Genomic DNA, 10,823 nt, shown 5'->3' with positions numbered 1-10,823 from the left:
TTGGATGCCGTGAAGCCTGGTTGTATTAGAAAGATGGTCTCGCAAACTGCAGGTAACGAAAGACGGTCAATTTTGCGGACAGGTAGACATTCATTCATTGGTTTTACAAACAGCCAGGAACCTGGTTGATCTCTCCCCAACTACATATGAAATGGTCAGGGTCTTTTGAAAGGGAAAATGGGATCAACTGAAAAAGGGCTTAGACGGCTCAAGAAAAAAAGAAACGGTGAATTGATGCGTAATGTAAACAAAACCGAAGCTTTTTCAAGGCGGGGGGGAAATATGAAAGACCTTTCAAAAGTCAGCTGGTTTTGTAATTTTATTGGATCATCTCAACATACACACACGCACACACAAAAATTGGTACAGCAGCTTTGTGGCGTTTTTCTCTTTTGGGGATTTCAGGGGAAGGGGGGGAATGTCGATAGCAAATAAGTTTGATTTTCTTCTTCCTCCCCCCCCCGCAACATAACACATCATACAGTTTTTTTAAAGGTTCTAGAATCACCAAAAGGTTTCTGCAAGAGAACATAATCTACATGCTAAAGTGAGGGGTTTTTTTTCCATCCAGGAATATATGTACACATATATAGATATATATATATACTTCTTTTTTTTAACCCACTAATTCCAAGGAACGTTTGTCCTTTTAAAGACAAATTTAAAAGACGCCGTGCATTTTCCCTCCCGACGCACACGCAAAAAATCCGGACTAAGCCACGGAAGGTCGCCCAGGAGCTTCTCCCCACCCCAAACAATTTTTTAATACTTTTATCAAGCAACATGGGCCCCTGACTATAATGTGGGAGAGGGGGGAGACCTAGATCCATCTGATAAATCAAGTTCTGCCAGAGCAAAATGCACCCCTCTTTTCCTAAGTCGACAAGCATTTTGCAAGTGGTTTTGGATTTTTTTAAAAAACCAAACCTATCTCTAAATCCGGGGGGGGGGGGGGAGGCGGAGAGGTTGAGGCACCCGTGTCTTGAAACAAGCAGCACATCAAAAGCAAGAGACCAGAGTTTTCATCATGCTTGTTTCTGTGCTCTCTCTGCATCCCACAAAATATACTTTATTTGGGGGTGGGGGGTGGGGAGGTTCAAAAACGATACTTGGCGAAACAGATGGGTTCTTTTGGGGAAAAAAAGCTAAGTGCCATATTCCTTTCAACAGTCATCAAGCTGCTTTTGAGCCAGATTTCAAAATAAGTAAGTCGCTGGCTCACTTCCATCTTACGGGACAGGCGCGGGAGGGGGGGGGGAAGGTTTGTTGAAACCAGAGGGAAGAAGTCTTGTTTCCAGCCAAGAATCCCCAAAAACACAAAGAAGCCAGTTTCTCGGACCAATGTCACACAGCTGATTGATTAGAGTCTTGATCTGGGAGTTCAGAAGCCCGAGGCACAGTTTATGGGAGCAAGTGGGATATGGGGCGAAAAGGGATTATTGGGGTCATGGTGGGAGGGGGGGACCATGCCCAGAGCAGCAGCCAAAGGGATCAACCTAATATGGTAGGCAAAATAAAAATGTCAAAAATAAAGGGTTGGTTTTTTTTTGGGGGGGGGGGGAGAAATCCACATACAAAACCAATAGACAACGAACCTTTGGATTTCCAGTTTTCGTTTTGCTACATTCTAAACAAAATCAAAACTTCAGGAATGTGAGATTCTGCTCTGCTCTCTCTCTCTCTCTAAGCGGACATCACAAAGACCCACGGGCAGGGGAAGGGGAGTTGATCGATCTCGCAGAACGGGAACGAATCCCGTCCTCGGAAGGCAGAAGGGGAGGCAAACACAACTGGCTTATGGTGGGAGAGAAGCCGGGACAATCCCTGCCAGCTTTAAAAAAAACCCTAAAACCCAACAACAGCAACAACAAAACAAATTACAGGTACAGTCAGCCTGGATGTAGACCACCACAACGACGCTATTGAGGGTGGTGGCCCAGAAGAGCAACCATGATATTGGAGTCGATTTAAAGAGATTCTGACACGGTGCCTGGGATTTCTCGGGCCGCTCACCACCACACCTCATGGGGCCATCGACTGTGGCAAGGATCCCTTGGGTGGCTGCATCAGTGATGGCAGGGTGTGTCTCTGGTACAGAAGAAGTTCCCCACCACGGCTGGCCGAAAAGTTCAAAGTGGAATGTGAAGGAGGGGGGAGAGAGAGAGAGAGAAAAAGACTACAGCTTCAGGATGTGTAAACCGCCATAACCGAAAAACAGAAAACACCCACCCACATTGCCCTGTGTCCCAGGGCAGAGTGGGAGTGAAAAAATGCATGCCCCTAGGAGGGGCAGGGAGAGAAGGGACCGTATGTGCGCATGGGGGGGGGGGGAGAGGGGAGGGGAGAGAAATCTTTATCGCTCGGCCGGATTCAGTCTGTGTGAGCCTCACGACACTTCTCTCTCAGGGGGGAGGCGGGAGGAGGAGGAGAACAGATCGCGCCAGTTTCTCAGCACTTCGACAAGGTCTCCTTGAGTTCAGACAGCAGGTTGCCCAGCAAGGTCGGCTCGTTGCACTTGGCATCGATGGAGACGGAGTTCTCTCCCTTTGAAAAGAGAGGGGTTTTTCATTTGTGGGTGGGAGCAAACGCAGGTTTTGGCCAACCGACACAATCAAAGGAGGTGGAGCCGACTCCCCCTAGGATTCAATCATCACCCCACTGTGTCTGCCCCCCCCACTTACCTTTTTAACTAACAGACAGACATGATGGCCCTGGATAGAACGGCTATACATCGATGCGCAGGACCCCACTCGCTCGACAACTGAAGGGGAAGGAAAGAGGAAGCGTTTAAAATGGAGCGTCTTCTTCCTCTCCCTCAAAAACAAGGCTAAGCTTTCAGGAGTGTGAATGAGAAGGAGGAGGAGGAGGAGGAGGAGGAGGAGGAGAGGAGCCTTCAGAAGAGCTTACTCCTTTTGCCCATATCAGCAAGAGACACTGGTTAGATCTCCTGTGAAGTAGAGCCCAAAACAGGGACTCATGCTGAGAAGCGACGGAAGGCCTCCTCAGAGAGTGGGCAATTCTCCTTCTTTAATTGATCACTCCTGATGCAACCAAACCCAGTGCTGAGAGAAAGCAGGTAAAGGCAGCAAAAGCCCAACCCCACTTACCTGCCAGTCATAAGGACTTAAGCAGGGTGTGGAATCCCTCAAATTTGTCCCTAAACAAATGCCAATAGCTGGGGGGGGGGGATTCACATCTGGCAACCAATCTATTGACATTATTTTCAGCTCTCCAACCCCACTATGACAGTCTATCCTGGGTTGGTTTTTTGTTTTGAGGAGGAGGAACTTACTGCAGCAGGAACTCACCTGAGAAGTGATGGTGGAAGCAGATTTTCGCCAGGAGGTGGTGGAAAGGCATGGTGATGCTGTCGACTTTGAAGGAGCTGGCGTGCAGGTCCCCCGACTCCAGCAACTTGGCATAAGCATCACTTGGGGGAGGAGAAATCAAGGTGAATTGAGCGGCAAAGGGAGCTGGAGGGACAGGAGTGGGCCTGGACACCATCTCTGGCTTGCCCACTTCTGCCCAAGGCGGGCCGGAAAAGCTTTTTAATGAAATTGTTTATTTTGATCTTGGGGCCAGCCAGGCCCAGCGACCAAACACACACTCATACCAACACACAAAGAAGAAGAAAAAGCATCAAAGTAAGTACATTCAAATGACGCTGCATAAACAAGCTTGTTTTCCCCTGCTCTGGAGGGTAGGACTCGAACCCATGGCTTCCAGTTACAAGAAGGGAGATTTCTGACTAAACATCAGGAAGAAGTTTCTGATAGTGAGAGCTGTGTGATAGTGGAAAGGGTTCACTCGGGAGGCTGTGGACTCTCCTTCCTTGGTGATTTTTAAGCAGAGCTTGGATGCCCATCTGTCATGGATGCTTAAGCTGAGATTCCTGCATGGCAGGGGGCCTTGGGGTGCTTCCCAGCTCTACAATTTATGATTCTATAAACGTCTTCTCATAAAAGCAGGGCAAGGGAGAAGCATGTCAGGTCAATCTCTGCATCCAACAGTGGAAGTTAATTTCTCAACTCCCAGAGTCTGAAGAATACTGCTTAGGCGCTACGCTCCCATTGACTTTACGAAGCCTTGTAAAGACAGCAGTCTGCCCTTCCCCGTGAGAGACACAGGAGAGGAGTGGCTGGAAGGGGCTCACCTGTAACAGGGCGTCGTGATAAGGTAGGAGGCGCAGCTGAAATGCAACTTGAAGTCCAGCTTTTCGTGTGTTGAGCCTTCCTCGTCCTGCCAGAAAACAACAGAGGTTGGGAAGTGGGGGCAAAGGAAGCAGGCCCTGACAGAGCTCCCCCCCCCCACATCCCTGAAACAGCCTCTTCTCATGGGTCCCAATGGGGAGGGGGGGAAGGAGGCAGAAAAAGCCCCCAACTGACCCTCCCACATGCTCCACTTTCCACTCCAGCCACCTGCCTAGCTGTTCCTCTCTGAGGCTTTGAGAAAAAAAATCTGGCTTTTCAGTTCTTCTACCCGTAAGAGTCCCAAGGATGGGATAAAACCGCATCAAATATATTAATATAAAACCACTATTTATGGGGTCAACTCCCCCCCCCCCACCCCTGACTTATTTATTTAGGAAATTGCTTCAGGGCTCTTTCATCCTTAATCTGTTTCAAACCTTAAAAAAAAAATACTGTGCAAAACTGAGTTTTAATGTGAACGGTGTGCTTTATTTATTCTTATTTTACTTATGAGATTTATATGGCACCCTTCATCACAAGATCTTGGGGCGGTAAGTAAGTAAAGTTTAATTGTAACAGCCTGCCCTAGGACCTTGGGGTGAAGGGCAGGCAATAAATTGTAATAATAGTAATAGTAATAATAATAATAATAATAATAATAATAATAATAATAATAATAATAGAATTCAAGCATTGGGAAAGCGGTGGAGGCCCTTACTTTGACAATAAACGCGAGGGTTCCTTTTAGTTTCTGCGCCATGACAATACTTTGCAAGGTGAAGACAAACTGGGCTTCGCTGGACACCCCTAAATTGGAAGAAGGGAGTGGGTGCAGGGGAAAAGAGAGAATTTAAAACAGAAATAAATTCACAAATATTAACTCTCTTCCATTTTGGGTCAAGGTTGATTGATTGGGGGGGGGGGAGCCCTACCAAACCCACACAGAGGCACACGAAGAACACATAGTTTGTGTCACAGTGGCCGGAGTGGACTACTTCAGAGTAACGACGCTACGCAGCTCTGCATTTTATTCTTTTATTGGTGCTGCGTATTTACAGTGCTCAAGTCATTGCTATTTACACGGAGCGATGTTGTCAGTCGGTTTCAGAACCTCCTAATGGCTTTTGGCGCGTCTTTCTCCAACACAAAAGCTTTGGCAGACCCATCCTCTTGCCCCTCCTCTTCCTGCGTAATTCTGGAGTTGGGGGGATGGGTCTTCCCCCCTTACTTGCCCCTTCCTGTCCCACCTGGGACCCTGGCTCCTCTACCTTGCCTGAGCCTCGGACACGACTTCCTGCTTCCCCACTGGAATCGGAACTCTCCCTGCTTTCCCCTTTGCTCGGGGACGGGCTTGAACTCAGGAGGGGAGGGACTTCGCGATATCCCCTGTCCCTCACATCCACCCCCCTCCCAAGCTCTCCTTCACCCCTCCCCAGGCCCCCCCCATGTGTCGGTGACGACTGGAAGCCTAAAAACTCGGTGCTCTCCGAGCCCGTTGGTGTGAACACCTCCCCCCAGTCCTGCGAGCCCCCCCCTTCCGCCTGGGAGGACGGGAATCCCAAAAAGTCCGTGGCGTCAGAGCTGGTGGGGGTAAAAATGTTTTGCCAATCTGCTCCTTCCTCTGACTGGGTGGATCTTGGCGACACCCATACCTCATCCTCTGGTTCCTCAAACTCCGCTTCCCAGCGCCATGGTGAGCTGTTCTCCCGTGCCTCCTCCTCCTCCCCCTCCCTTTCCATGTGCCAGGGCTTGGGTCTGTGGGGAAAGAGGGCGTGAAATTCTTCCACCAAGAATTCCTCCTGTATCTGAGTGGCGGGAACCCATTCATTCTGGGACGGTGGAGCATCCTCCCATGCCATGAGGTACTCCAGGCCCCCCACCCCCCACCTTGAATCCAGGATGGCCGTGGCCTCATTGAGTTGCTCCCTGCTTTCCCTCTCCCCCCCTCCCTCGGGGGTTTGTTCGCTGTCTCTGAGCCTGCTGCTTTCCCTGTACGGCGACAGCAGCGATCTATGAAACACTGGATGCACCCTCATGTCCTCTGGCAGTGCCAGCCTGTATGCCACCGGGTTGACCTGTTGCGTGACCGTGAAGGGGCCCAGCCATTTGGGTGCCAGCTTTTTGCACCTCCCTCTGGTGGGAAGGCCCTCCGAGGACAACCACACCTTGTCCCCCACCCTGATGACCTCCCCTTGTCGCCTGTGGCGATCTGCCCCCTTTTTGTACGCTTCCTTGGCCCTCTCCAAGTGTTCTCTGAGCTGCTGGTGCACCGTCTCCAGTTCCTCTGCCCAATCCTCAGCCTGTGGGCCCTCCTCCTCCTCCTCCCTCTCCCTCTCTGGGAAAGATCTGAGGTCGCGCCCGTAATTGGCCTTAAAGGGCGACACCCCTGTGGAGACGTGCACTGCATTGTTGTAGGCAAATTCTGCTAGTGGCAAGCGATCCACCCAGTCCGTTTGCCGCTGGCTGACGTAGCATCTCAGGTACTGCTGCAGAATGGCGTTGACCCTCTCCGCTTGTCCGTTGGTCTGCGGGTGTCTAGCCGTCGACAAGCTGACCTCCACCTGCAGGAGGTTCATGAGCCGCCGCCAGAACCTGGAAACAAATTGGCGGCCACGATCCGAAATAACCCTTAAAGGTAATCCATGCAGTCTGAAAATGTGATCAACAAACAGTTTGGCTGTCTCTTCTGCCGAGACTGCCCTGGCACACGGTATAAAGTGACACATTTTGGACATGAGGTCCACCACCACCAACACTGCAGTCTTACCCCTGGACGAAGGCAGATCTGTGATGAAGTCCATGGACACCACTTCCCACGGCCTGTGTGGTGTGGCTAAGGGCTCCAGCAACCCTGGTGGCGCTGCTCTGACCACCTTCGCCCGCTGGCAGGTGGTACAGCCCCTTACATAGTCTCGAACATCTTCCCTCACCCCTGGCCACCAGAAGTGTCTCATGACTAGGTGAGTGGTCTTGTCCCTTCCAAAATGCCCCGCTGTAGGGTTGTCGTGCATCTGCTTGAGGACCGTACGTCGAAGCTGGGTGGTGGGTAGGTACAGCGCACCCTTGTAGAAAAGCAGCCCTCTGCGTTCTGCAAAGTCTTTTGCCTGCTCCCTCCCCCCTCTCAGTTCTCTGAAGATGCGGTTGGCAAATTCATCCGCTGCCGTCAGTGCTGTGAGTTCTGCCTCGCTCACCACTGCTGCTCCGCAGGACCATGCCGACGGGGGGAAAATGTGCCTTGGGGCTGGTGGCGCCTCCTCCTCCATGTACTCTGGCTTGCGGGAGAGGGCATCCGCCCTGACATTCTGCTCTCCTGGGATGTAGTGTATGGAGAAGTTGAAGTTCGAGAAGAACTCCGCCCACCGTATCTGCCGCTGGTTGAGCACCCTGGCAGTTCTCCAGAACTCCAGGTTCTTGTGGTCTGTGCACACCTGGATGGGGTGCTTGGCGCCCACCAGGAAGTGTCTCCAGTGCTGGAACGCCGCGTGGATCGCAAGAAGTTCCCGATCAAAAACTGTGTAGTTTCGCTCGGGCTGGGTCAACTTCCTGGAGAAGAAGGCACAGGGTCTCCACTCTCTGTTGGCGTCCAGTTGCAACAAAATGGCGCCCACAGCCTTATCAGAAGCATCTGTTTCAATGCGTAGGGGCGCGTCCTGAACCACGTGGAACAGGTTCTGGTCTGAGGCGAACACCCTCTTGAGGCTTTCGAACGCTGCTTGCGCCTCTGGTGTCCACCTGAACTTCTGCTTGCCGCTCAGGCAGTCAGTGATGGGAGCCGTAACTCGAGAGAAGTTCTTGATGAACTTCCTGTAGAAGTTGGCAAAGCCTAGTAGGCGTTGGGCATCTTTGCGCGTCCTGGGGCTGTGCCAGTCCAGGATGGTCTGCACCTTGTCCTTGTCCATTGCCAGCCCCTTGTCTGACAGCTTGTAGCCCAGGAAGTCCACCTCCTTGGTGTGAAACTTGCACTTCTCCAGCTTCACATACAGGTGGTTCTCCTTCAGGCGCTGTAACACCTCCCTGACGTCCTTCACGTGCTGCACTGGGTCGTTGGAGTAAATAAGGATGTCATCCAGAAAGACCAAGCATTTCCTGAAGAGTAGGGACCCCAGGACGTGGTGCATGAAGGCCTGGAAGCATGCTGAGCCCCCTTGCAACCCGAAGGGCATCACCAGATATTCAAAAGAGCCCAGAGGCGTGAACATCGTGGTTTTCCACTCATCGCCTTCCCGGATCCTGATCAAGTTGTACGCCCCCCTCAGGTCTAGCTTGGTGAAAATCTTGCCTCTGCGTGCCGCTGTCAGGAGATCATCCACTCTGGGCATGGGGAAAGCCACTGGCTCTGTCACCGAATTCAGCCGTCTAAAATCCACCACAAGACGGCGCTGTTGCGTGTCTTTCTTGTCCACCCAGAAGACCGGGCTGCCCCCTGCTGCCTTGCTTTCTCTGATGAACCCCCGCTTGAGGTTCTTGTCGATAAAAGCGCGCAGATCCTCCAGTTCCTGGTCTGACATGGCGTACAGCTTGGCTGGGGGTATAGTTGCCCCAGGCACCAGGTTGATCTGGCAGTCAAAAGGCCTGTGTGGGGGCAGGTGGTCGGACTCCGCTTCACTGAAGACCTCCTGCAGGTCCCAGTATGGTTTGGGTATCGCCTCACCCCCTTTGACGTGCATGGTGGCCACCGTGGCTATCGGAGGCCCCTCCCCTGGTTGGTGCTGCATGCAATGTTCCAGGCAAAAGTCCGATCCAAAAGTGATGCATCTCTGATGCCAACTTATGGAGGGGTCGTGGCGCGCCAGCCAGCTCATGCCCAAAACGATTGGGGGGTCTGAGATGGTGGTGACGTTGAATGCCAGTGTCTCTGAGTGCCTTCCAACCGTCATTCTCATGGGGGGGGTTTGATGAGTGATGGCCCCTCCCAGCAGCTCTCTGCCGTCAATGGTTGCCACGTGCAGAGGAAAATCCAGCTGCAGAAGCTGGATCTGGTGCTCTTCTGCAAAGTTTCTCGAGAAGAAGTTGGCTGAGGCACCACTGTCAATTAGGGCGAGGACCGTCAATGGATAGCCATTTGGGAGCGTGAGCGTCACTTCTAGAACCACTCCTGCTCTGGGAGGGGTGGGCTGGCTCTGCTCCTCTCTGTGCGGGTGGGTGGGCTGGGGCTGTTGTCTGCTGACTGTGCCTGGCTGCCGCCCCTTGTCTCCTGCAGCCAGGCTTTCCCGTTTCCCTGCTGTGGTGCTGCGTCAGTGGGGGAGGGCACAACCGTTCCCGCCTTTCCTTGCCACTCCCTGCGATGTGGGCAGTCTCTGACGAGATGCTGGGGGGAGTTGCAGAGAAAGCAATTCCCACCCCTTCCCTCCTTGCGTCTTGGCGCCGCTGGGGTTTGAAAAGCCCGCGCGCGCGCGCTATCAATCTGCATGGGTTCCTGGTCCTGACTGGCCCCAGGCGTGGCTTGAAAGGGTTGTTGAGGGAGTGGCTTCTCCTGCGACCGTGGGAACCAAGCCCGCTTTGCGCGCGTTGCTTGCTTGTCGCTCCATCTGGATTCCTGCCTCACCCCCACCGCCAGAGCCGCTTTGCTCAGTTGATCCATATTACTGGGCTTTGGACCTCTCGAGAGCTCATCCTTCACCTCCTCATGCAACCCCAAGTAAAACGCCGCTTGCATTGGGGCAGACTCCAGATCCCACCCCAATCTGTGCACCAGCATGGTGAATTTCGCCCAATACGCGCGAACTGTCATATTTCCTTGGCGTAAATTATGAAGTTCCTCCTTAGTCTGGTCCATATGACTATCGGACGAATACATCGTTTTCAAACCTTCTAGAAATAGTTTGACATTCTTCATGCAAGGATTCCTTGTTGCAATTAACGGTCTTAGCCACTCCCTGGCCGCCCCTGTAAGGTGCTCCACAATAAACGCTACTCTGTGCTCATCATCAGGGAACTCATCGTGGTGCAGCTCAAGAGCATACACAATCTCAGTCTCAAAGCCCTGAAACTCCTTCGGGTCTCCATTGAACTTGCTTACTAGGGTCCCGGCTCTCCTTCCTGGCAGCACTTGGACTTGGGGTGCCCCTCCCGCCTTGTTTTTCTCTGCATCCAGCTTGTTTTGGAGGTCTACCGCCACCGCCCTTAAATGCTGCTCTTTTTCCTGGAGCTCTCTCACCTGTTCCGCAAGTTGTAGCCGGTCGTCCTGGACCTTCTTAGTCTCCTCTTTAGCTGCCTTCAATTCTCCCTGCGCCTGCAGCGACAGCTGTTGCAGTTCTAGCTGGGCTTGCTCAGCGATCTGCCGCCACTTCTCCGCCTCTGACACGCTCATCCCGGCAACTCCAAAGTAGCCCAAAAATGATTAGGAGGTTGCTGTCACAGTGGCCGGAGTGGACTACTTCAGAGTAACGACGCTACGCAGCTCTGCATTTTATTCTTTTATTGGTGCTGCGTATTTACAGTGCTCAAGTCATTGCTATTTACACGGAGCGATGTTGTCAGTCGGTTTCAGAACCTCCTAATGGCTTTTGGCGCGTCTTTCTCCAACACAAAAGCTTTGGCAGACCCATCCTCTTGCCCCTCCTCTTCCTGCGTAATTCTGGAGTTGGGGGGATGGGTCTTCCCCCCTTACTTGCCCCTTCCTGTCCCACCTGG

The 10,823-nt window shown here is 52.4% G+C and overlaps 1 protein-coding gene across 1 annotated transcript in view; it reads right to left on the bottom strand.

Annotated features, from left to right (window-relative positions):
• Positions 1-306: 306 nt before the first annotated feature.
• The window catches only part of AP3D1 (adaptor related protein complex 3 subunit delta 1), a 56,028-nt gene continuing 45,511 nt past the window's right edge, over positions 307-10,823 (bottom strand). Inside the window, exons 28-32 of the mRNA XM_035117870.3 lie at positions 4,909-4,997; positions 4,154-4,239; positions 3,309-3,430; positions 2,682-2,761; positions 307-2,544 (exon numbers count right to left, since the gene is read on the bottom strand). Of these exons, the coding sequence (XP_034973761.2) occupies positions 2,449-2,544; positions 2,682-2,761; positions 3,309-3,430; positions 4,154-4,239; positions 4,909-4,997 (473 nt within the window). The 3' untranslated portion in view covers positions 307-2,448. The remainder of the gene's footprint in view (positions 2,545-2,681; positions 2,762-3,308; positions 3,431-4,153; positions 4,240-4,908; positions 4,998-10,823) is intronic.

Source organism: Zootoca vivipara, chromosome 6, assembly GCF_965207765.1.
Source record: "Zootoca vivipara chromosome 6, rZooViv2.hap1.1, whole genome shotgun sequence".
Classification (NCBI taxonomy): Eukaryota; Metazoa; Chordata; class Lepidosauria; order Squamata; family Lacertidae; genus Zootoca; species Zootoca vivipara.
This window is presented reverse-complemented; position numbering and strand designations above follow the sequence as displayed.